Here is a 26,228-nt window from a genome sequence, read left to right as displayed (position 1 = left end):
CTGTGCACCTCGCTCAGCCACGCTATATATAGCATTGTGTGTACTGCCACTGTGCACCTCGCTCAGCCACGCTATATATAGCATTGTGTGTACTGCCACTGTGCACCTCGCTCAGCCACGCTATATATAGCATTGTGTGTACTGCCACTGTGCACCTCGCTCAGCCATGCTATATATATAGCATTGTGTTTTCTGACACTCTGTGTACACGGCTTAGCCTGACTAATATAGCATTGTGTGTACTGCCACTGTGCACCTCGCTCAGCCACGCTATATATAGCATTGTGTGTACTGCCACTGTGCACCTCGCTCAGCCACGCTATATATAGCATTGTGTGTACTGCCACTGTGCACCTCGCTCAGCCACGCTATATATAGCATTGTGTGTACTGCCACTGTGCACCTCGCTCAGCCACGCTATATATAGCATTGTGTTTTCTGACACTCTGTGTACACGGCTTAGCCTGACTAATATAGCATTGTGTGTACTGCCACTGTGCACCTCGCTCAGCCACGCTATATATAGCATTGTGTGTACTGCCACTGTGCACCTCGCTCAGCCACGCTATATATAGCATTGTGTGTACTGCCACTGTGCACCTCGCTCAGCCACGCTATATATAGCATTGTGTTTTCTGACACTCTGTGTACACGGCTTAGCCTGACTAATATAGCATTGTGTGTACTGCCACTGTGCACCTCGCTCAGCCACGCTATATATAGCATTGTGTGTACTGCCACTGTGCACCTCGCTCAGCCACGCTATATATAGCATTGTGTGTACTGCCACTGTGCACCTCGCTCAGCCACGCTATATATAGCATTGTGTGTACTGCCACTGTGCACCTCGCTCAGCCACGCTATATATATAGCATTGTGTTTTCTGACACTCTGTGTACACGGCTTAGCCTGACTAATATAGCATTGTGTGTACTGCCACTGTGCACCTCGCTCAGCCACGCTATATATAGCATTGTGTGTACTGCCACTGTGCACCTCGCTCAGCCACGCTATATATAGCATTGTGTGTACTGCCACTGTGCACCTCGCTCAGCCACGCTATATATAGCATTGTGTTTTCTGACACTCTGTGTACACGGCTTAGCCTGACTAATATAGCATTGTGTGTACTGCCACTGTGCACCTCGCTCAGCCACGCTATATATAGCATTGTGTTTTCTGACACTCTGTGTACACGGCTTAGCCTGGCTCTATAGCATTGTGTGTACTGCCACTGTGCACCTCGCTCAGCCACGCTATATATAGCATTGTGTTTACTGCCACTCTGTGTACACTGCTCAGCCAGACTATATACCGTTGTTTACTGACACTCTGTGTACACCGCTCAGCCAGACTATATACCATTGTTTACTGACACTCTGTGTACACGGCTCATCCTGACTATAAAGCATTGTGTGTACTGCCACTGTGCACCTCGCTCAGCCACGCTATATATAGCATTGTGTTTTCTGACACTCTGTGTACACGGCTTAGCCTGACTATATAGCATTGTGTGTACTGCCACTGTGCACCTCGCTCAGCCACGCTATATATAGCATTGTGTTTACTGCCACTCTGTGTACACCGCTCAGCCAGACTATATACCGTTGTTTACTGACACTCTGTGTACACCGCTCAGCCAGACTATATACCATTGTTTACTGACACTCTGTGTACACGGCTTAGCCTGACTAATATAGCATTGTGTGTACTGCCACTGTGCACCTCGCTCAGCCACGCTATATATAGCATTGTGTTTTCTGACACTCTGTGTACACGGCTTAGCCAGACTATATAGCATTGTGTGTACTGCCACTCTGTGTACACCGCTCAGCCAGACTATATAGCATTGTGTTTACTTCCACTCTGTGTCTGCTGGGCCTGGGAACAGTAGTACACCGCTCACCCGCCACTGTATAGCATTGTGCTCTGTGTCGCTGCTGGGAATAGTGGTACTGTATAGCATTTCTGTACTGCCACTGTACTGCTGCCAGTCAGCGTGTACTGTAAGGATAAGTGAAATGAGGAAGAAATCCGGTGAAAGAGGAAGGGGCAAGGGAAGAGGTGTTTCCCCTGACGGTTCACGTACAGGCCACAGGGGAGCACCCAAGAAAACCCACTCAATACCGCCCATGTTGTCCAGGACAACAACCCTCACAAATCCAAAAGAACAGGACCAGATAATTACTTGGATGACCTCTCAAGCGTCCAGCAGTGGGTTAAGCAGCACCAGCACATCACGCACGAGGTCCGAGTCCTCAGCCAGTTACAAGGAGCCAGTGGGCACAAAGCTGACACAACCGGCAGCGACACCACGCACACAACTGCCAGATAACCAGTCCTATGAATTACCTCAGGACACAATGGGGTATTCGCAGGAGCTATTCCCAGCCCAACAAACTTCCACCTATGAAAGGTCAATGGAGGAACAGCCAGAAATGTTGTGCCCGGATTCACAACCATTAACTGTGGGAAATGCACCGCGCACTGAAATACAAGGCGAGTCCGAGGAGGACTCGGAAACCCAAATCCCAGAGCAGAGCAAGTTGGGCAGGAGGGGTTGCAATTGCAGGAGGTCGGCCGACAAGATCTGGAAGACGACGTTGGAGTGAGCTGCGCAGAGGTTGTTCTGGGGAGCTCTACTCCACGGCGGCGGCCCCCCACAATGACATATGACGAGTTTGAGGAGATGGAAGAGGAGGGTGTGGACAATGTGGACAGAGACCCAGATTTTATTTGTGAACGAGAACATCGCCGTCGTAGCAGCAGCACAGATGAGTCTGTTGAAGAACCCACTGCTGCACGAGTTCGCCTTGTGCCACAAGGTAGGCGGCGCGCAATTTCAGGCACCACAAGCGTGGAAGTTAGAGTGAGAGGCAAAAGAGGAGGAAACAGAAATCGCCAGCAAGGAGGCAGGTGCTCCAAAGTCTGGGCTTTCTTTGAAGACTGCACTGAGGATGTTACCATGGCGATTTGCAAGGTGTGCAAGACTCGCCTGAGCAGGGGGAAAAGTATTAACAACCTCTCCACCACCAGCATGAGCCGCCACATGCTATCCAAACATCCCACTCTGTGGGCAAACGCGGCAGGACAGGGTACCAGCAACACTGCCTCCCTTGGGTTCACCAGACTCACCACCAGACCCGCCTCAGCAGCAGCAGTAGCCCAGCCATTGCGTGGTTCACAACATTCACAAACATCAGACGACGCTGACACTGTCACTTTCCGGAGTAGTGCTCTTGAGGTCTCCCAGTGTTCATCAAACACAACAACCAACAGCCCTTCCGTGTGCAGCGCTACGGTTCAGTTGTCTGTGTCGGAGATGTTTGAGCGCAAGAGGAAATTGCCAGCAAATGACCCCCGGGCCGTGGCAGTAACAGCCAGCATAGCCAAGCTTCTGGCCTGCGAAATGCTGCCATATCGAGTGGTGGAGACAAACAGCTTCAAGGGCATGATGTCAGTGGCCATCCCACGTTACGTGGTTCCCAGCCGCTACCACTTTGTGCGCTCTGCAGTGCCTGAGTTGCATGAGCACGTGGTCAGCAAAATAACCCGAAGCTTGAAGAATGCCGTTGCCTGCAAGGTTCACCTCACCACTGACACTTGGACGAGTGCGTTCGGCCAGGGTCGATACATCTCCCTTACCGCGCACTGGGTGAACCTTGTGGAGCCTGGCAGCGATTCCTCACCTGCTACGGCGCGGGTGTTGCAAACAGCTGCACCGCCGTCCCTCCCACTGGATAACAACAGCAGCACCTACCTCTCTGACTCCTTCTCCTCCAACGCATCTCAAAGCTGTACCTCATCCGGAAACGCTAACCCAGCAGCAGTAGGATCGTGGAAGCAGTGCAGCACAGCTGTTGGCATGCGTCAGCAAGCGTTGCTGAAGCTGATCTGCCTTGGGGATAAGCAGCACACAGGGGAGGAAATTTGGAAGGGAATAAAGGAACAGACGGATTTGTGGCTGGCACCGCTGGACTTGAAACCGGGCATGGTTGTGTGTGATAATGGGAGTAATCTCATTCGCGCTTTAAGGTTGGCTAAGCTGACACACATCCCTTGCCTGGCGCACGTGATGAACCTAGTAGTTCAGCGGTTCCTGAGGACATACCCAGGCGTGGCCGATCTTCTGTTGAAGGTGCGTCGAGTGGCCAAACATTGTAGAAATTCCAGTACTGCTTCGGGGGCACTCGCCAAGATGCAGGAGCGCTTCAATCTCCCCCACCATCGCTTGCTGTGTGATGTCCCTACGCGCTGGAATTCTACGCTGCACATGCTAGCCCGCTTTTGCGAGCAGAAGAGTGCAGTGGTCCAGTACATGACGGCGCAGTACCGAGGCGCATCCGGCCAGCTGCCAAGCTTCTGTGGATCCGATTGGGCCAACATGTTGGACCTCTGCCAAGTCCTCCAAAATTTTGAGCAATCCACGTTGCTTGTGAGCAGTGACAACTCTTCAGTCAGCATTACCATACCACTGCTGTGTTTACTGAAGAGGTCGATGTTGAAAATCAAGGAAACAGCTGTCATGATGCAACTGGGGGAATCTGAAGGAGAAAACGATCAGCGTGATGGTACCAACATCAGGCCATCCGCCTCAGGGAACGCTGGCCCCAGCAGCTATGACGAAGAAGAGGAGGAGGAACAGCTGGAGTTGGAGCAGGAATTTCATGCCACCACTGACGAGGGCCAGAGCGGTGCACGTTGGACTTCCACAATTCAACGCGAATGGTCAGCAGAAGCAGACCAGGAGGAAGGTGACGACTATGATGCATCACAACAACTATCACAACGCTCACAAGAGGATGATGAGGATTCTGGTAGGACTCTGGCACACATGGCTCAATTCATGCTAGACTGCATTGAACGTGACCCACGCATTGTGCGCATTCTGGACAACACCAATTACTGGGTTTATACCCTTCTGGATCCACGGTACAAACACAATGTTCCAAAACTGCTTGAAGAAAGAGTCAGACAGGTCAAAATGGAAGAATACCAGCAGGCCCTTGTGGAGACTTTAGAGAGGAGATTGACATCCTCCCCCTCCTCTAGCCAGTTGTACGCAGACAGACTGACTCCCGCAAACCCAGGACGACCAGGAGGGCAGCAAACAACGCAAGCCGCAGCTAGTGCCCAAAAGGGAATGGTATCGGCAGTGTCCTTGGAGTGGGAAAATTTTCTGACACCCATGCAGCAGCAGCCCACTGAACAGCAAGCGTGCAGATCCACCTCCAACACCGATCGCCTGGAGAAGATGGTCAAGGACTACATGTCAGATGACGTAGCTGTGTCGAACAATCCATCTGCACCCTTCAACTATTGGGTATCGAAGCTAGACACCTGGCACGAACTGGCAATGTACGCAATAGAGGTGCTGGCTTGCCCGGCAGCCAGCGTTATGTCGGAACGCTGTTTCAGTGCTGCCGGAGGCATCGTCACAGATCGGCGTATCCGCCTCTCCACAGAAAATGCAGACCGTCTGACTCAAATTAAAATGAATCAATCCTGGATTGGAAATGACTACGCAACACTCCAGGACCCCAACCAAGTAACATGACCAATGAACATCTGGGATGGTGTAGCGTTTCCGGTCCCTGTTTATTGAACCTCTCATCTGTATTACATTTATGACTGCATGGCGGCAAAAAGCATTGCTGCTATATCCGCACGCTTCTTGCCCTCATGCAAGGCCTGGGTTGTTGTGTCTTACAAAGCGTGGCCTTCTCCTCCTGCGCCTCCTCCTGTTCCATCACATCTGCTGCTGCTGGGTTAGCGTTGCCGCGTGGTCCCTGTTTATTGAACCACTTATCTTTATTACATTTATGACTGCATGGCGGTACAAAGCATGCTATCCGCACGCTTCTTGCCCTCATGCAAGGCCTGGGTTGCTGTGTCTCACAAAGCGTGGCCTTCTCCTCCTGCGCCTGCTCCTGTTCCATCACGTCTGCTGCTGCTGGGTTAGCGTTGCCGCGTGGTCCCTGTTTATTGAACCACTTATCTTTATTACATTTATGACTGCATGGCGGTACAAAGCATGCTATCCGCATGCTTCTTGCCCTCATGCAAGGCCTGGGTTGTTGTGTCTTACAAAGCGTGGCCTTCTCCTCCTGCGCCTGCTCCTGTTCCATCACGTCTGCTGCTGCTGGGTTAGCGTTGCCGCGTGGTCCCTGTTTATTGAACCACTTATCTTTATTACATTTATGACTGCATGGCGGTACAAAGCATGCTATCCGCACGCTTCTTGCCCTCATGCAAGGCCTGGGTTGTTGTGTCTCACAAAGCGTGGCCTTCTCCTCCTGCGCCTCCGTCTGTTCCATCACGTCTGCTGCTGCTGGGTTAGCGTTGCCGCGTGGTCCCTGTTTATTGAACCACTTATCTTTATTACATTTATGACTGCATGGCGGTACAAAGCATGCTATCCGCACGCTTCTTGCCCTCATGCAAGGCCTGGGTTGTTGTGTCTCACAAAGCGTGGCCTTCTCCTCCTGCGCCTCCTCCTGTTCCATCACGTCTGCTGCTGCTGGGTTAGCGTTGCCGCGTGGTCCCTGTTTATTGAACCACTTATCTTTATTACATTTATGACTGCATGGCGGTACAAAGCATGCTATCCGCACGCTTCTTGCCCTCATGCAAGGCCTGGGTTGTTGTGTCTCACAAAGCGTGGCCTTCTCCTCCTGCGCCTCCTCCTGTTCCATCACGTCTGCTGCTGCTGGGTTAGCGTTGCCGCGTGGTCCCTGTTTATTGAACCACTTATCTTTATTACATTTATGACTGCATGGCGGTACAAAGCATGCTATCCGCACGCTTCTTGCCCTCATGCAAGGCCTGGGTTGTTGTGTCTCACAAAGCGTGGCCTTCTCCTCCTGCGCCTGCTCCTGTTCCATCACGTCTGCTGCTGCTGGGTTAGCGTTGCCGCGTGGTCCCTGTTTATTGAACCACTTATCTTTATTACATTTATGACTGCATGGCGGTACAAAGCATGCTATACGCACGCTTCTTGCCCTCATGCAAGGCCTGGGTTGTTGTGTCTCACAAAGCGTGGCCTTCTCCTCCTGCGCCTCCTCCTGTTCCATCACGTCTGCTGCTGCTGGGTTAGCGTTGCCGCGTGGTCCCTGTTTATTGAACCACTTATCTTTATTACATTTATGACTGCATGGCGGTACAAAGCATGCTATCCGCACGCTTCTTGTCCTCATGCAAGGCCTGGGTTGTTGTGTCTCACAAAGCGTGGCCTTCTCCTCCTGCGCCTCCTCCTGTTCCATCACGTGTGCGGCTGCTGGGTTAGCGTTACCGGTCCCTTTTCCTGGAACCTCTTATATGTATTACATTTATGACTGCATGCCGACAAAAAACATGTTACCTGTGCAAAGAAAACAGACATTTCCCGCATTTAAAAGACAGTTTTCCCTTTGAAACTTTAAAATCGATTTTCTCAAAAACTATAAGCTCTTTTTGCTAAAAATTTTTTTCCTCTTGTACCCACTCCCAAGGTGCACATACCCTGTAAATTTGGGGTATGTAGCATGTAAGGAGGCTTTACAAACCACAAAAGTTCGGGTCCCCATTGACTTCCATTATGTTCGGAGTTCGGGTCGAACACCCGAACATCGCGGCCATGTTCGGCCTGTTCGGCCCGAACCCGAACATCTAGATGTTCGCCCAACACTAGTCATAAGTGCTGCCATCTTATTTTCTGTAGATTATGAGAATGAAGATGCTTGCATCTGACATTCATTTTCTAACTCTAAACAGTTATTTTACAACTCTAAAGACCCATGCAACTTGCAATAATGGTCTTTTTTTGGGGTGGCCTTTTACCATTTAGAAATAACGGCCCTGATCCAAATCACTTTTTCTCCTAGATCTTCTACTAGGACAGTGATTCCCAACCTTTTCAAAGTTGTGACACATCACACCAACCATTGAGATCTCCATGACACATTACATATGTATACAATATACTATACTATTTCTATATATACACATGGCCTAATCTTTGACAAGCACACCCATAACTCCATTTCTTATCAATAAGCCATGATCTAATTTTTGGCAGGGAGTGCTGGGTGGGGATAATGTAATACTGGCTAGAGGTGCTGGGTTGGAATAATAATGTGATGCCAGCTGGGGTCCTAGGAATATTGCAATGCCAGATAATGGTGCTGGGTGGCCATAATGTGATGCTGGCTGAGGGTGTTGGGGTGGGCATAATGTGATGCCGGCTGAGGGTGCTCGGTGGGCATAATGCGATGCAGGCTGAGGGTGTTAGGTGGGTGGATGCCATTAATAAAGAGGAACAATGTATAATAATGCTGAGAAACACTGCACTAATACTATATTATCAAGAACCATTTGTCAGTCCAGAAGAAATGGTAGGACAACAACAAAAAAAGATGTGAATGAAAATAAAGCCAGTGAAACTTTAGAGCGGTATAAAACCCTGACATGATATTCAATAAAAACATGTTTTCCTACTTTTTATATGCCATACAGTTACCATATTTGCTTTTGTGCATAAGTATTATTATTCATTTAGAAATTACAAGTTTCCAAAGTACACTTTTTTGCTTTGAGAGCTGACTTTGCCTTCTATTCATAACTGATTTTTTTCATCTTGTAATATAAGCAGAAATGCTTTCTGACTGTCTGTCTGTGTTCAGGAGAGTCTGTAGTGTCAGAGAAGTGTTTGTTTACATTCCTCACTTGATACAATTAAACACAAGATAACATTATCTCCAGTGAGGATGCATCCAGCTTCCCCGGCATTGAGCTTTTCTGTCCTGTGTTTAACCCTTTGAATGCTTTTCTATAAAAAAAATGCTGGTAGTATATAATATGCTGTAAATAATGTTTTAGAACAAAAAAGAATTTCATTCTGCTTTAAGCAAAGTTGTTTTGATTTAGCAATAACATTTTCCTGGTTATAGCACTCACCAGGCAGTAGCAAATTCAAAAAACATGGGTCTCTTCTCTCCAACTAGACCTCTCTTTAATTGTCGCCTCTTTCCCTCCCCACTCAGGGGAATAAGTCCAGGTCTCCCCCTCTCCCTATAGGGGTTAGTCCAGGGGTCATTATTTCACTGTAGCTACACCCCCCTGACTTTGCCCAGTCAAATGTTCTCTGGACCTGCATGTGCTAAATAGCACAGCTGACCTGGACTGCAGCTCCCAGCAGGCAGTGGGGCGAGTACTAGGCAGCTGCGTTAGGACATGGAGTTCGTCTGGCTGCAGCTTACCGTGGCTTCTGCTGGGAACTTGGAGGCTCCTGAGTGTGGACACCCACGGCCCTTCCTGATCAATATCCGTGGGGGGCAACGCCACCAACGGCAAGGTGAAATCCTGGGGGTTACTGCCCTCTCCAAGCCTCTTTCTTCCTCCTTCCATACTCCTCCTCTTCCATACCCCCCTTCCCCCCCACACACACCTCAATAAGAACTTGGCCGCAGTAAAGATGTAATTAGAATAGGACCACAATTTTCATAAAAAAAAACAAACACATTTGCGTAAATATGTCCGCAAATGTGGAATCCAGCGGCCATTATTTAGTAGTCCTACTTTAACTGAAATTACACTACACTACAGCGGCAACACGGTAGTGGAGGGATCGGCGACACATACCCAAGGCTGCCACAACACATGAATGTGTCACAACACATGGGTTGGGAACAGCTGTACTAGGAGATAATTTTTGCACTGTCCCTTTAAAATACCTTTTGCACTTTGAAAAGGTACCAAAAAAGAAGGTAAACAGAACTTTCAAAATGATTGTTTACATATTCTGTTTAAAATAACTTTTAAGCATTATACAATTGAAAAAGTACCTAAAACTTGGTGATAATGTACTATGAAAATTATTTTAAGTATTTTCGTGCTTGTAGGTGATTTAAAAGGCATTTCATGACAAGGTGTGAAAATATCACCTAGAAGAAAACTCAGGAGAAAAAGTGAATGCATATTATTTATTATGTGAAAATGTCAGAATAAGTGAATTGGATCGGGCCCAATGGTTCTTTTCCAAGCAGCTTGTGCTAATCTTCAGAAAAGGAAGGATGAAGGACAAGTGAAAGCAAGTGGCCATCTCCTGAGTAACATTACCAATTGGGCATGGTTCGCCAGCATGCCCAATCACTACTGAGCATTCAACAAGGTGTTGGGGGAAGTCTCTGCATATTGCAAATGATGTCCAAATGTTCAGAAATGACCGTTTGTGATGGAATAGCTAAATGAAGTGCAACAAATTTGAGTTCCCACTAAATAGAGGGCGCCAGGTGTCCCCTCTATGCAAACTGTGGCTACTATTAGCCGGTGCAAAGAATGTTTAGGGTTGGGGGCAGAAGGGGAGGAAAGGTTAAGGTTAGAGGGCTTAAGGTTAGTTGCCCACTGGGGGGTTACGGGAAGGTGCTCCTGAAGGGTTCAGTTTAGTTTTCCACCAGGTGGGGCGTTAATGTTAGGCGTTAGGGGGGTTAAGGTCAGGCACCACCAGGGGATAGATTACAGTTAGGCACCACCAGGGTGAGTTAAGGTTAAGTAACAACAGAGGAGAAGGTAGGCACCACCGGAGGGGGGTGGGTTCTATGTGAAAGTAGGGAGAGAATAGGTCATAGTGAAATATAGGCAAATATTACTGATATTTCACTATATCAATTAAGCAGTAGAATATTGGTCAATTTACTACTACCGCTGTTTTCTGCACCCTTTCAACTGAATTGTTTTTTTGGTTTATGCTGTGCCCAATTTAGCATGTGGCACTTTTAAATGTATGCCTTTCTGATAACCCAGTAACAGTTTTGATTAACCAATGAGTGGCCAATTTACCCCCTCCATTAGGTATGAAGGTCAACAGATTTTGAATACTATGAACAGATTTTGTAGGTAAATAGGCTCATTTCGACTGAATGGAAATGGTAAGATTGGCAATCATTTGCCAAATTTGGAGGTGTATATGCACCCTTAGTTACAAGAGTGTAAATACGTAAAGACCAGAAGTGTCTCTGATATAGCATTATTTACATTAGAATGACAATAGGGAAGAAGGCAGTGCAGAGAGGTCAAGTATGCTTCAAATGCTTTGCAGAACCATAATAGTCACCAGTGTGCATTATGTTAAACTCTTTTTAACGTTCACTTTTTGCTTTTTGGTGCTTTATTCTTGCACAAGTAAGTGTCGGGGCTAGAGTGCTGGGGGAGGGGGGGGAAGCTGTATAATCTGGTGTGTTGGCAATTGAAGCCCCCCCCCCCCCCCCCCCCGGAAAATACTCTTCTGATTATGTCTTTCCCACTATAACCTCTTCTCCAATATTAAGCCTTTTATGATACCTAACCTTAACACCAATTTTAACGCCTTTGAGGTACCTAACATTGGTACCATGAGTTAACCTCATCCTGACACATGTCCCAAACTTCCTCCTGATGTTAACCCATTGCTTTTTCTTAGGATTAATACATGTACATAATTACAATTTCTGTTGTCCATTACTTGTAAGAGATATTTTTTGCATGTCAGCTTAGGAATGAGGGCTGAACAAGCACACCACTTAAGTCTCAGTTGAGCAACATGTTTCTCTTTATGGATAGAAAGGAGGAGAAAGCACAACCACCAGCCTGCTGCAGGCACTTCCTTTGAAGTTCCTGCAGATAAAAAAAATATGTAATAGAAGAACAATCCCAGCACAATCACTACAGATGTGGCCAGTAATCTCATGGGGCACCTGTTCATACTTGGGATTTCTCACCGAAATTGTCAAGATTAATCATTGCAGCTGAGTATAATCTAAAGAGTATATGTGTCTTTAACCCTCTCCCATTCAACCCCAAACCTTCTTAACCCTCACCACTAACTTAACCAATACTTACCTTTTATCAGCCTTTGACTCGCCAAAGCCAAGAACTAGATGTGGGAGCTTATGTTTTCACTTATTGTAAGGCACCCCACCACAACTACTGATGGGCTAGGGGATACTGACCAGAGCTGAGGGGAACCCTCCTATGCTCTGCTTGTTACTAGATTCTGCAGTTGAAAGTCAAGGCAGGTATAGCTATAGGAATGAGTAATGGGAAGAGGGATGGGTTTTCCTTAATTTCCCCCATAAACAAAGAGCATTTGAGTCGCGCAAATGTTTATTTTACACAAGCAAATTCAGAGCACTGTTCTCAGTGAATGCCTGCTGTGTTTAGGTCTTGAGCTAGTCTATAAGTCAATTACAAGAGATGCCATCATGGATCATTTAATAATACTGAATGAGATAATTTCTGAGTGATCGATAAATATGCACTCATTTATGGGCATAATTCAGTCTTCCATTAATAACAAATTGGGGAATCATGAGGCAAAAAAAGGAAGCCAGAAACATCCTAAAAAAATTGCTAATACAGATATTAACCACTTGAGGACCTAGGGCTTTCTACCCCTTAAGGACCGGCCACTTTTTTTCCATTCAGACCACTGCAGCTTGCACGGTTTATTGCTCGCTCATACAACCTACCACCTAAATGAATTTTGGCTCCTTTTCTTGTCACTAATAAAGCTTTCTTTTGATGCTATTTGATTGCTGATGCGATTTTTACTTTTTATTATATTCATCAAAAAAGACATGAATTTTGGCAAAAAAATGATTTTTTTAACTTTCTGTGCTGACATTTTTCAAATAAAGTAAAATTTCTGTATACATGCAGCGCGAAAAATGTGGACAAACATGTTTTTGATTAAAAAAAACCCATTCAGCCTATATTTATTGGTTTGGGTAAAAGTTATAGCGTTTACAAACTATGGTGCAAAAAGTGAATTTTCCCATTTTCTGCCTTTTCTGACCCCCTGTCATGTTTCATGAGGGGCTAGAATTCCAGGATAGTATAAATACCCCCCAAATGACCCCATTTTGGAAAGAAGACATCCCAAAGTATTCACTGAGAGGCATAGTGAGTTCATAGAAGATATTATTTTTTGTCACAAGTAAGCGGAAAATGACACTTTTGTGACAAAAAAAAAAGTTTCCATTTCTTCTAACTTGCGACAAAAAAAAATGAAACCTGCCACGGACTCACCATGCTCCTCTCTGAATACCTTGAAGTGTCTACTTTCCAAAATGGGGTCATTTGTGGGGTGTGTTTACTGTCCTGACATTTTGGGGGGTGCTAAATTGTAAGCACCCCTGTAAAGCCTAAAGGTGCTCATTGGACTTTGGGCCCCTTAGCGCAGTTAGGCTGCAGAAAAGTGCCACACATGTGGTATTGCCGTACTCAGGAGAAGTAGTATAATGTGTTTTCGGGTGTATTTTTACACATACCCATGCTGGGTGGGAGAAATATCTCTGTAAATGACAATTGTTTGATTTTTTTTACACACAATTGTCCATTTACAGAGAGATTTCTCCCACCCAGCATGGGTATGTGTAAAAATACACCCCAAAACACATTATACTACTTCTCCTGAGTACGGCGATACCACATGTGTGGCACTTTTTTGCACCCTAACTGCGCTAAGGGGCCCAAAGTCCAATGAGTACCTTTAGGATTTCACAGGTCATTTTGAGAAATTTCGTTTCAAGACTACTCCTCACGGTTTAGGGCCCCTAAAATGCCAGAACAGTATAGGAACCCCACAAATGACCCCATTTTAGAAGGAAGACACCCCAAGGTATTCGGTTAGGAGTATGGTGAGTTCATAGAAGATTTTATTTTTGTCACAAGTTAGCGGAAAATGACACTTTGTGAAAAAAAACAATAAAAATCAATTTCTGCTAACTTGTGACAAAAAATAAAATCTTCTATGAACTCACCGTACTACTAACAGAATACGTTGGGGTGTCTTCTTTCTAAAATGGAGTCATTTGTGGGGTTCCTATACTGTCCTGGCATTTTAGGGGCCCTAAACCGTGAGGAGTAGTCTTGAAACGAAATTTCTCAAAATGACCTGTGAAATCCTAAAGGTACTCATTGGACTTTGGGCCCCTTAGCGCAGTTAGGGTGCAAAAAAGTGCCACACATGTGGTATCGCCGTACTCGGGAGAAGTAGTAAAATGTGTTTTGGGGTGTATTTTTACACATACCCATGCTGGGTGGGAGAAATAACTCTGTAAATGGACAATTGTGTGTAAAAAAAATCAAAAGATTGTCATTTACAGAGGTATTTCTCCCACCCAGCATGGGTATGTGTAAAAATACACCCCAAAACACATTATACTACTTCTCCCGAGTACGGCGATACCCCATGTGTGGCACTTTTTTGCACCCTAACTGCGCTAAGGGGCCCAAAGTCCAATGAGTACCTTTAGGATTTCACAGGTCATTTTTGTTTCAAGACTACTCCTCACGGTTTAGGGCCCCTAAAATGCCAGGGCAGTATAGGAACCCCACTAATGACCTCATTTTAGAAAGAAGACACCCCAAGGTATTCCGTTAGGAGTATGGTGAGTTCATAGAAGTTTTTATTTTCTTGTCACAAGTTAGCGGAAATTGATTTTTATTGGTTTTTTTCACAAAGTGTAATTTTCCGCTAACTTGTGACAAAAAATAAAATCTTCTATGAACTCACCATACTCCTAACGGAATACCTTTGGGTTTCTTCTTTCTAGAATGGGGTCATTTGTGGGGTTCCTATACTGCCCTGGCATTTTAGGGGCCCTAAACCGTGAGTAGTAGTCTTGAAACCAAATGTCGCAAAACGACCTGTGAAATCCTAAAGGTACTCATTGGACTTTGGGCCCCTTAGCGTACTTAGGGTGTAAAAAAGTGCCACACATGTGGTACCGCCGTACTCAGGAGAAGTAGTATAATGTGTTTTGGGGTGTATTTTTACACATACCCATGCTGGGTGGGAGAAATATCTCTGTAAATGACAATTGTTTGATTTTTTTTTACACACAATTGTCCATTTACAGAGAAATTTCTCCCACCCAGCATTGGTATGTGTAAAAATACACCCCAAAACACATTATACTACTTCTCCTGAGTAAGGCGGTACCACATGTGTGACACTTTTTTGCAGCCTAGGTGCGCTAAGGGGCCCAACGTCCTATTCACAGGTCATTTTGAGGCATTTGTTTTCTAGACTACTCCTCACGGTTTAGGGCCCCTAAAATGCCAGGGCAGTATAGGAACCCCACAAGTGACCCCATTTTATAAAGAAGACACCCCAAGGTATTCCGTTAGGTGTATGGCGAGTTCATAGAAGATTTTATTTTTTGTCACAAGTTAGTGAAAAATGACACTTTGTGAAAAAAAAACAATAAAAATCAATTTCCGCTAACTTTTGACAAAAAATAAAATCTATGAACTCGTCATACACCTAACAGAATACCTTGGGGTGTCTTTTTTCTAAAATGGGGTCACTTGTGGGGTTCCTATACCGCCCTGGCATTTTACGGGCCTAAAACCGTGAGTAGTCTGGAAACCAAATGTCTCAAAATGACTGTTCAGGGGTATAAGCATCTGCAAATTTTGATGACAGGTGGTCTATGAGGGGGCGAATTTTGTGGAACCGGTCATAAGCAGGGTGGCCTTTTAGATGACAGGTTGTATTGGGCCTGATCTGATGGATAGGAGTGCTAGGGGGGTGACAGGAGGTGATTGAGGGTGTCTCAGGGGGTGGTTAGAGGGGAAAATAGATGCAATCAATGCACTGGGGAGGTGATCGGAAGGGGGTCTGAGGGGGATCTGAGGGTTTGGCCGAGTGGTCAGGAGCCCACACGGGGCAAATTAGGGCCTGATCTGATGGGTAGGTGTGCTAGGGGGTGACAGGAGGTGATTGATGGGTGTCTCAAGGTGTGATTAGAGGAGGGAATAGATGCAAGCAATGCACTGGCGAGGTGATCAGGGCTGGGGTGGCAGTGACAGGGGGTGATTGATGGGTGGCAGTGACAGGGGGTGATTGATGGGTGATTGATAGGTGATTGACAGGTAATCAGTGGGTTATTACAGGGAAGAAGAGATGTAAATATTGCACTGGCGAATTGATAAGGGGGGGTCTGAGGGCAATCTGAGCGTGTAGGCGGGTGATTGGGTGCCCGCAAGGGGCAGATTAGGGTCTGATCTGATGGGTAACAGTGACAGGTGGTGATAGGGGGTGATTGATGGGTAATTAGTGGGTGTTTAGAGGAGAGAATAGATGTAAACACTGCGCTTGGGTGGTGATCTGATGTCGGATCTGCGGGCGATCTATTAGTGTGGGTGGGTGATCAGATTGCCCGCAAGGGGCAGGTTAGGGGCTGATTGATGGGTGTCAGTGACAGGGGGTGATTGATGGGTAGCAGTGACAGGGGGTGATTGATGGGGGATTGACAGGTGATTGACAGGTGATCAGTCGGTTATTACAGGGAAGAATAGATGTAAATAATGCCCTGGCAAATTGATAAGGGGGGTCTGAGGGCAATCTGAGCGTGTAGGCGGGTGATTGGGTGCCCGCAAGGGGCAGATTAGGGTCTGATCTGATGGGTAACAGTGACAGGTGGTGATAGGGGTGATTGATGGGTAATTAGTGGGTGTTTAGAGGAGAGAATAGATGTAAACACTGCGCTTGGGTGGTGATCTGATGTCGGATCTGCGGGCGATCTATTGGTGTGGGTGGGTGATCAGATTGCCCGCAAGGGGCAGGTTAGGGGCTGATTGATGGGTGGCAGTGACAGGGGGTGATTGATGGGTGATTGACAGGTGATTGACAGGTGATTGACAGGTGATTGACAGGTGATCAGGGGGATAGATGCATACAGTACACAGGGGGAGGGGGGTCTGGGGGGGGGGCTGGGGAGAATCTGAGGGGTGGGGGGGTGATCAGGAGGGGGCAGGGGGCAGGTAAAAAAAAATAGCATTGACAGATAGTGACAGGGAGTGATTGATGGGTGATTAGGGGGGTGATTGGGTGCAAACAGGGATCTGGGGGGTGGGCAGGGGGGGGTATGAGGGGTGCTGTGGGCGATCTGGGGCAGGGGGGGGGAGAAATCAGTGTGCTTGGGTGCGACATAGGGTGGCTGCATCCTGCCCTGGTGGTCCCTCGGACACTGGGACCACCAGGGCAGGAGGCAGCCTGTATAATACACTTTGTAAACATTACAAAGTGTATTATACACTTTGTATGCGGCGATCGCGGGGTTAACATCCCGCCGGCGCTTCTGTATGGCCGGTGGGATGTTGCGGCGGGTGAGCGGCGGCAGGCGCCGGCGGAGGATCGCGTCACGGATGACGCGATCGCTCCGCCCATGCCCTTACAAGGACCGCCGCCTCTGTGGGTGAGCCGGTCCTTGCAGGGCACACTTCCCGGCCGCCTCTGTGCGTTAGGCGGTCGGGAAGTGGTTAAACGTACCAAAGGCGTTTCTACATCAGGCTGCATCTGATTCATTGCTATATTTTCACAATTCTGTTTCATATGAAATACACCAACTTTTTTTCATCACGTTGACTCTTGTGACATTTTGTGAGGACTGGCTTTTTTCTTCTTGACTTTATTTTTATGCAGTTCTCTACAATTATATCCATATGACTGAGGAATATTTAATCTCTCATTGCAACAAACGCAATTTGACCATTTATCATTGATACATACTTAAAGAGGATCTGTAGTGAAAATAACATAATGAATAAAATTGCTTAGTTTATTCATTTATGGATTTTTTAGTCAGTGTTTGCCTATTGTAAAATCTTTCTTCTCTCTTTTACATTCTGAAATGTATCACTGGTGGTGACATATTTTGTTCTGCCAGGTGATCTGTACAGAATGTTTGTTTACTGAGAGTTCTACGCACAGAGGGAGATACTGCTTGCTTGGCAGTTGGAAAAAGCAGTTATTTCCCACAATGCAACAAGGTTCACTGACAGCAAACTGTCAGGATCATGGTCATGACATCACACTCTGGGAGGGGTTTCACTACAATATCAGCCACACAGATAATAATAATAATAATAATAATGGCAGTATTTGTATAGCGCCTTTCTCCTGTCGGACTCAAAGCGCTTGCGAGGCAGCCACTAGAGCACACTCAGTAGGCAGGGAGTCTTGCCCAAAGAACTCCTTACTGAATTACTGGCTTACTGATCCCCCTGATGATCTGTTTGAGAAAATGTAAAGCTTTCTTGTGGGAAATGGGGTATCAGCCACTGTTTGGGGTGAAGTTGAATCCTGGCTTAAAGGTCCTCTATAAAAGGGAAAAGTGTAGATTCCTTAGAATGTTACTGCAGTGTAAAGATGCTGTGATTTTGTGACTCAACAAGGAACTAAACACTCCCAGAAAATATGCAATAATGGATTAAATAATATGGCATACTGCAACATTATAGTAAAGAAATGGAAAGTATTAGTAGTTTTGTTTTTGCTAATAGTTATTTACAAGAGAATCGAAATCCCCTCTGTGTTTACACTGTTATATAGAGACACTTTTGAGAAAAACACTTTTGAGAAAAAATTGCGGCCTGGTATCTTCCACTGTGGTGTGTGGCTTTGCTTTTGTGTGCTGCTTTTCCTCAGGTGGTCATCCCATTGCAGTTTGTGCTTTGTAATCATGTGCTTTCGTAAAGTAGTTGTCCCTACGCGGGTCTTGGTCTTTCCACGGCTTACTTTTCAGTGGCAGAGAGTACAGATGGCATTGCTCTCATCTGAGGCAGACACACACAAAAATTTCCATACCGCTGAGCCCTGGGGTGATGGCACTTTGGTGGTGGTGGCCGACTGAGTGTTAAGTGGAGTGCCAGAATCAGAACAGAAGGAGGAAGATATGTCACGCTTCCGTGCGGAAGCTGAGAAAGATGAGGTGTTCTGTGTTAAATTTTCAACTACGTCCTGACAATATTGGGGGTTGATGGCACGTGCCTTCTTCTAAACACTGTACTTTGGTCAAGGGCCACACAAAATCACAACAGCGCGACCTCGAACAGACCTGCCAGGTGGCCTGCCTCTGGCTCTGCCTTTTGTTTTGGCCATATTGGGGGGGATGAAGTGAAAGGTATGCACTGACTTGACTAATACAATGTACGGTTACACAGGTGCAGTGAACAGGTATGCAGTGACTGCTGGTACAACAATGTGAGGTTACACAGGTGCAGTGAACAGGTTGCAGTGACTGGAATTACAAATGTGCAGCTGCCTTTCACACACAAACACAGGTACCCTGAACAGGTGCAATGACTGGTGGTATTAACAATGCGTGCGCTCATGTAGGTATAGGTAGGTAGGTGCACTGAACAGTGAAACGGTGCAGTGATTGGGATTACAAATGTGCAGCTGCCTGTCACACACACACACGGAATGCAATGACAGATGCAATGACTGGTGGTATTAACAATGCGTGCGCTCATGTAGGTAGGTAGGTAGGTAGGTGGACTAAACAGTGAACAGGTACAGTGATTGGGATTACAAATGTGCAGCTGCCTGTCACACACACAGGTAGTCACTGCATGTGCTGTGCCTGGCAGTGGCACAGTAGGAATTAAGGTGCCAAAGGCCAGCTGCGACTGACTGACAGGGCTGTATATAATGCAAGTGGGCCACACACACAAAAAAAAATAAAAAAAATCTCAAGAACAACATTAGCTCTCAAAAGAGCTGTTGAGGATGAGGAGTGTTTTTTAGCAAAAAATATCTGCAAGAAAGAGCAACCTAACAAGCCTAACTGTAGCCTAACTAAGCTTTCCCTGATGTCTCTGCAGCAGCTCTCCCTTCTCTAATTACTGCAGGCACATGAGTGAGTCCAATGCCTGACTTTGCTTGCCTTTTATAAGGTGTGTGTGTGGGGGGGGGGGGCTCCAGGAGGGAGTGTAGCCTGATTGGCTACAATGTGCCTGCTGACTGTGATGTAGAGGGTCAAAGTTGACCCTAATGATGCACTATGGGGGCAAATCGAACTTCCAGAAAAGTTTGTGTTTCTCCCCAATCGCGAACCACGGAAGTTCGCCGGGAACCGTTAGCTGGCGAACAGTTCGGGCCATCTCTAATGACAGCAGACAGGCATTATATATAGTGGATCAAATTAGGTACTGACCACTAAAACAATTCTACATGTTTCACTAGTTTGACATAGGGGCTTTGTCAGAGGTACACACAATAAATGCAAAAGTGTAACGTAAAATAACAACATGTGCTATATGTAATAAACAAATATAGCCCAAGATGGAGTCAAGCCAATCTCCTCTTTCTGAAGCTTAATAGTCAAGAAGAAGTATGCATAGTACATAAGTTGGAGATCATAAGTTTGCCTTCTTAAAACAGAATGTATTTTTGATTATTCAGGTTGGAGTGAACTCTGAGGTGCCCCCCAGTGCATCACTGCTGAATATGCAAATCAAAGAAATGTCATCGTAGTAAGGAGGCTTTTTGGTCTCTTTCAGACCCTTACACACTCCTAGGAGTTCTGGCTAACCATGAGCTCGCTGGGCAATCTGTAACATAAGTTGACAGCTAATTTTGTATCTGACCACTGTTGGTGCACTTCTGTGTCTGTTATATGCCCAAGCTTTAATTGAAATTTTTAAATGTTATAATGTAATTAGGTTTGGGCTTAAGGGACTGCTTGTGAGTTCAGTGTTTATACAATCTAAACTTAAGTTGTGTACACACATCCAGTTTTAGTTGGCCAATTATTGCCCAATAGTTCCACCTCCATGTATTGTAAGGTCAGCAAATTTTGAATACTATGAACAATTGTGTAGGTAAGCTCTCACACTAAATTGAAATGGTAAAGTTGGCCGATCATAATTATGTGCATGTACCCTTACACTTTCGTTACCTAGGATTACTCAAGGTACTGTTCCCATACTGCTCTCTGTTATTTATCTTTACCATGACTACATCCTCCTACACCAAAAACTGATATTTTGCTACCAACTGACATGGAAACTTTGTATTATCTTTCTGTATTCTTTCTAACACCTACCCCTCTCCACAGCTGCCTACTGATGTGTAGATAGGCATAGATAAATAGCTAAAGATATAGATATACTGCTAAAGATAGCAGTATATAAACATATTTTATCTGCATATTATATTTGTTGAAAATTGTAAAACATTACTTCCCTTTCCTTACTACCAGATCTGTTGTGCAGACAAATGGATTGCAATTGTGAAAATAATGCTAACACATACACTCACACACCAACTCTGCTACCGTCTGTCTCTTAGAAATTCTTTGCTCTCTATATCTTTCTATTCTTAACGCATCTCTGTAGTTCCTTATTCATTACACCTCAATCTTCTCTAAACCTCCTACCATAGTAAATATACGTTTTCTCTGTACCACATTCCTTGTTCAATCTCAAATATTCTCCTTACATGCAAATATCCCCTGGCCCAGAAAGACAAAGAAATGTAGCCTTTCAAATCTAACAGCCTTTTGTCAGTTAGATGGGAGTTGCTTCATTAATCAACTGCTAAAGGCTTGGGTTGGCTTATTCTCTCCTTTTCTGTGTAGTGTAGACCTACATGTTAGAAGAATTTTCATCACTTCTCAGTTCTTTCTGAGGCTTGTTGTGAAGTACATAAACTCATATACTACTGGACCCCCAACATGCACAAACGTGCTAGTTATTCATTAGAAAACAAGTAAAATAAAGTATTATTTTTGTTCTGAATACAGTGGAGAGTGGATAAAACCTTAGTCTTTACCTCAGGCTTTCATTGCTTTATATGTGTCAATTAGGGTGATCTAACCTCTTTTCATGCCCCAAGACCATAACAGTAACAGTAAGTAGGAAAAATATCTCAAAATGGAGGAAAAATGCTACTTCTTCAAGGTGCCTCTTGAACGTGTGTCTCACACTCCAATGGGATTTAAGTCCATTCCTATTCCAATGGTAACTGCATTAATGGAATTCTGTTAACTTCCACTCAATGTGACGACTATCATGAGGACAGTAAATGAAGGACAATCTCCCAGTAGGGAAATTAATAACAATAACAGCCTAGCAGAAGTTGTATGGACACATACAACAAAAATAAATTGGCACCAGTTCTGACCCTTCTCTACACTACTCAAAACTAAGAGAGGATTACCATGACATTCAAATTAACTTACTTAGCACTTTAGTCCTAAGTTTTTATTTATTTAAGTGCAATTACTTCAAGATTTCCAGCTGCTTATTTGAACAGTATCTTCTTTTTTTTATTAACCTCTTGACGACCAGCTAACGCCGATTGGCGTAAACTGGTCGTCTGCAAGTTTCCATGGAAACGGCAGCTCGTTCGAGCGGCCTTTCCATGTCCATTCACGGAGGCTGTCTCCGTGAACAGCCGGAGAGCCGCCGATCGTGGCTCTCCAGCAAAATGTAAACACGCGGGGAAGAAATCCCCGCTGTTTACATCATACGGCGCTGCTGCGCAGCAGCGCCGTAAGCCAGATCGGCGATCCCCGGCCTCTGATTGGCCGGGGATCACCGGCATATGATAGGCTGAAGCCTATCCTTCAATGCGCAGGACCGATAACCGTCCTGCGCAGGCCATGGAGGGAGAGGGAGGGACGGGAAGCCAGGGAGCGCCGAAAACGCTGCGGAGGGGGGCTTTGAAGAGCCCCCCCCCGCAAAGCGCAGAGAGCCGGCGGCGATCAGACCCCCCCAGCAGGACATCCCCCTAGTGGGGAAAAAAGGGGGTAAGTCTGATCGCCCTGGCTAAAACCTGATCTGTGCTGCGGGCTGGAGAGCCTACGCAGCACAGATCAGCCAGAAAGCCACTGGTCGGCAAGTGGTTAATGGTTTAACAAGCAGAGTGACTTTATATTACAATGTGACAGAAAAAGAGTACATCTGTCTTTAACGCACTAAAGATGATGCAAATGTATCACTCTTTTAAGAAAAATTCTTCCTGCCTGTAAAGCCATTCATCAGGGACATAGCAATGATCATAGCAGCTACTTTGGGGCCAATAAAGGTCAAGAACTTGATGAAAAATCAAAGAGGCTCCAGTATGCCATTGCTTGGGGACCCCATCAATATTTTACCTTTTGTACAATGCTTCCTGACTCACACACCTGGAAGTAAGTATAAAGAAGAACAAAAATGTCCAATCTGAAAATATTATAGGCCCAGTTCACACTGCAAAACGCAATCACAATTTTGCAGGGTGATTTTTCAAGTGATTTTAAAAGAGGGAGCAATTTTGCATCATTCCTTCATTCACAGTTACTCACAAAATGCTGCATGAAGCAGGACTGTGATTTTAAAACAAATTGCAATGTTGCTGCAGTGAGAAAGCTTACATAGAGTTAAATTGGCCCACCACTTTGCAGATTGCTGGTGATCAGCAAAGCCCTGTAAACCCCCTGAAAAGTGCTGCAGTTTGAACTTGGCCTTAAGGTTAAAAGTCTCAATTAATTCATAATTTGTACATCTAGAGTATGAAAGTCAACTGAGTTCACACCTACCTTATCCAACAGCTCACAGGTGGGTAAGTAAACTCTCATACTCAAGCATTCCAATGTAACGTTAACTTACCAAATAGGCTGTTTTTTTAAACTCTAGCATTCATAGACTTGTAAATAAAGCCCCAAAATGATATATTGAATCATATATATATATATATATATATATATATATATATATATATATATATATATATATATATATATACATACATATATATATATATATATATATATATATATATATATATTCGTCACGGTACACGCTACTAATTAAACAGTGTCAAGCAAATGTAAATGTTACTCCACCATATTTTTTAACCACAAGAGGGTTCTAAAATGTAATATTACTAGTATGCAATATCCAGACAGCATTACAAATTACACAAGCATTCAGTTATCGAACGTTGTAGCACTGATGAAAGTCGATGACCACATGGTTTTCTAAATGTTAGCCAGGCCAGCAAATCTGTATTTCCACTGGTTTTTAAGGATATTAAATAAGCAGAAATTTATTTTTAACTTAGCTAAATGGCTAAGATACTTCTTTTCATTATTTACTGGCATTATATTTTCATTAATTTGTTTTATAGTGTAGTGAAATATTAATAAAACTGAATACTCCTAAATGTCCATATATGTTTCAGTTTTGACCAACCAGAGTGGAAATATATTGTTAATTAAATGTAGGTTATATTAAATATATTTCTTTTTTGTAGATAGTTTTTCAGGGTCAACTTTAGTATTTATGAGTACTGCACACAGTAAACTTGAAAAGAAGCACAGTGATGACTGATGAACACCGTCTGAAAGAACTTTGTACAGAAATAATATCTTACTTTGAGCAGAAACCAATGAGAAAGAGATTAAGAAACAGAGCAAAAGTTGGGGGCCGAACATCTTCAGTTCCAGGATGACTCACTTGGGAATTATACCTGTATGGCAGGACAAAAATAAATAAATAAATCACTAATCATATTAAGAAATACCGAGTGAGTTATCTCAATTTGTAGATGATAATAGAAAAACAGCTAAAAAACTTTTAATCTATTGACATATCTGTGAAAACTTAAGGCCTTAGAGAATTTTTATCTAGTAATTAAAATATAAATTTTGTGACCTTGATTTTCCACTACTGATGTAATTTTTAAAAAAGGCTAATAAAAATGGCATACGACCATTTGTAAAATGACTGATACATAAATGTCCATCACTCACCTTGCTGGGAAACTGTGTGCAGGACTTTTGGTTGTGAAGAGCAGTTCTAGGTTTATATAGTGCTGGAAATGTTACATCTCTGTCAGACCAGTCAGAGAAAAAATAAGTGGAAAGTGGGTGTTGACCACTCACTTAATGAAAGTTAACTTTCCACAACTGCTGGAAAAATGAAGCTAAGTTGCTAGAATTGAGCAACATTGTGAATCACCAGAAGTAAGTCTGCACACTATCGAACTGTATGAAGAATATAAACACTAATCAAAACTGAAACAGCCAGGAAATCAGATTCATAGTCTATATGTCATGGTAGTCTACATATATATTCATGTTTTCATACTGCTGGAAAGAATTGCTACATTTTATAAATATTACAGACCTTGATATGAAATGAAGAGTCTAGCAGGTGAAGAGGACATGTAAAAAGCAAAGTAAAGAATATAGCTTACATTATAGTCCACACTCCGAGTAGTTAGAGAGAGTACTGCCAAATTATGACAAATACTTACATTCAGGAACAGGGTACTTCTAATCAGGAAAAACTCTCTTCTCTATGGAGTAATTCTTACCATGTTTGCTATTAGCTAGATTCCTTCTTGCTGCCAGAACCTCTTGATTGGAAAACTTCAGTAACTATCCAGATTTTACCTTATACATGGGTGTATGTAAGCCACCATTTTAATGTACAGCCTTAGTCAGTAATTAAGGAAGTCAAAAAGGAAGCATATAAGAGAAAGATTGGACACATTGGATCTGATCCAATTCACTTTTCCTCTTACGTTTTTTCCTAGGAGATAATTTTTCATCTTCTGTTTAAAATAACTTTCCAGTAGTCTGCAAATTAAACAGTACCCGAAAATAGGTGCAAAAGTATTGTTGCAATTATTCTTGCTTGCAGGTGGCTTAAAGAGAGTCTGAAGCGAGAATAAATCTCGCTTCAGACCTCATAAATAGCAGGGGCATGTGTGCCCCTGCTAAACCGCCGCTATCCCGCGGCTTAACGGGGGTCCCTGATCCCCCAAATCCTCTCGGTGCAGCGGGGGAGCGCTTCCTGGTTGGGGCAGGGCTAACCGCCGCAGCCCTGCCCCACGCGCGTCTGTCAGCATGTATCTCCGCCTCTCCCCCGCCCCTCTCAGTCTTCCTTTACTGAGAGGGGCGGGGGAGAGGCGGCGATGCGCCGCTGATAGACGCGACTGGAGGCAGGGCTGCGGAGGTTAGCCCTGCCTCCAGGAGCGACCAAGTCTGCGACCAAGTGTTGCAGTGGGGGGTTTGGGGGTGAAGGGACCCCCGTTTAGCGGCGCGATAGCGGCTGTTTAGCAGGGGCAGGCGTGCCAGTGCTAACTTTGAGCTCTGAAGAGAGATTTATTCTCACTTCAGAGTCTCTTTAAAAGGCATTTTATTGATGAGATGTTAAGAGAAAATTTAGGAGAAAAATATAGTTGGATTGGGCCCCTTATATGCCTAATTTAACCTCATCAGCTCATTAACTATGATTCATTATCGAACTGTCTATAATTTATAAAAAAAAATGTTATGCCAAATACCTTATGATCTACATACACATATTAGTGGACATATCACAATTGCAATTTTGCTCTTGTGGGGCACCTTGTCATTTATTATTATTTTGTATTTATACTGCCATCTTTGGTAGTGTTTTACAAAACATATACTCAGGGCCTCAGA

At 44.7% G+C, this 26,228-nt stretch overlaps 1 protein-coding gene across 8 annotated transcripts in view; it reads right to left on the bottom strand.

Annotated features, from left to right (window-relative positions):
* Positions 1-24,234, bottom strand: part of PRG4 (proteoglycan 4) — a 189,614-nt gene extending 165,380 nt beyond the window's left edge. For 7 of the 8 annotated variants that reach the window (XM_068240146.1, XM_068240143.1, XM_068240151.1 and 4 more), the window contains exon 1: positions 24,167-24,234. In XM_068240146.1, the coding sequence (XP_068096247.1) occupies positions 24,167-24,227 (61 nt within the window). In that variant the 5' untranslated portion in view covers positions 24,228-24,234. Of the gene's footprint in view, positions 1-21,185; positions 21,262-24,166 lie in introns of those variants that run through there. The other variant, XM_068240149.1, reaches the window with a different exon arrangement.
* Between the last annotated feature and the right edge of the window lie 1,994 nt (positions 24,235-26,228).

This window comes from Hyperolius riggenbachi, chromosome 6 (genome assembly GCF_040937935.1).
Source record: "Hyperolius riggenbachi isolate aHypRig1 chromosome 6, aHypRig1.pri, whole genome shotgun sequence".
In the NCBI taxonomy this organism is placed as follows: Eukaryota; Metazoa; Chordata; class Amphibia; order Anura; family Hyperoliidae; genus Hyperolius; species Hyperolius riggenbachi.
This window is presented reverse-complemented; position numbering and strand designations above follow the sequence as displayed.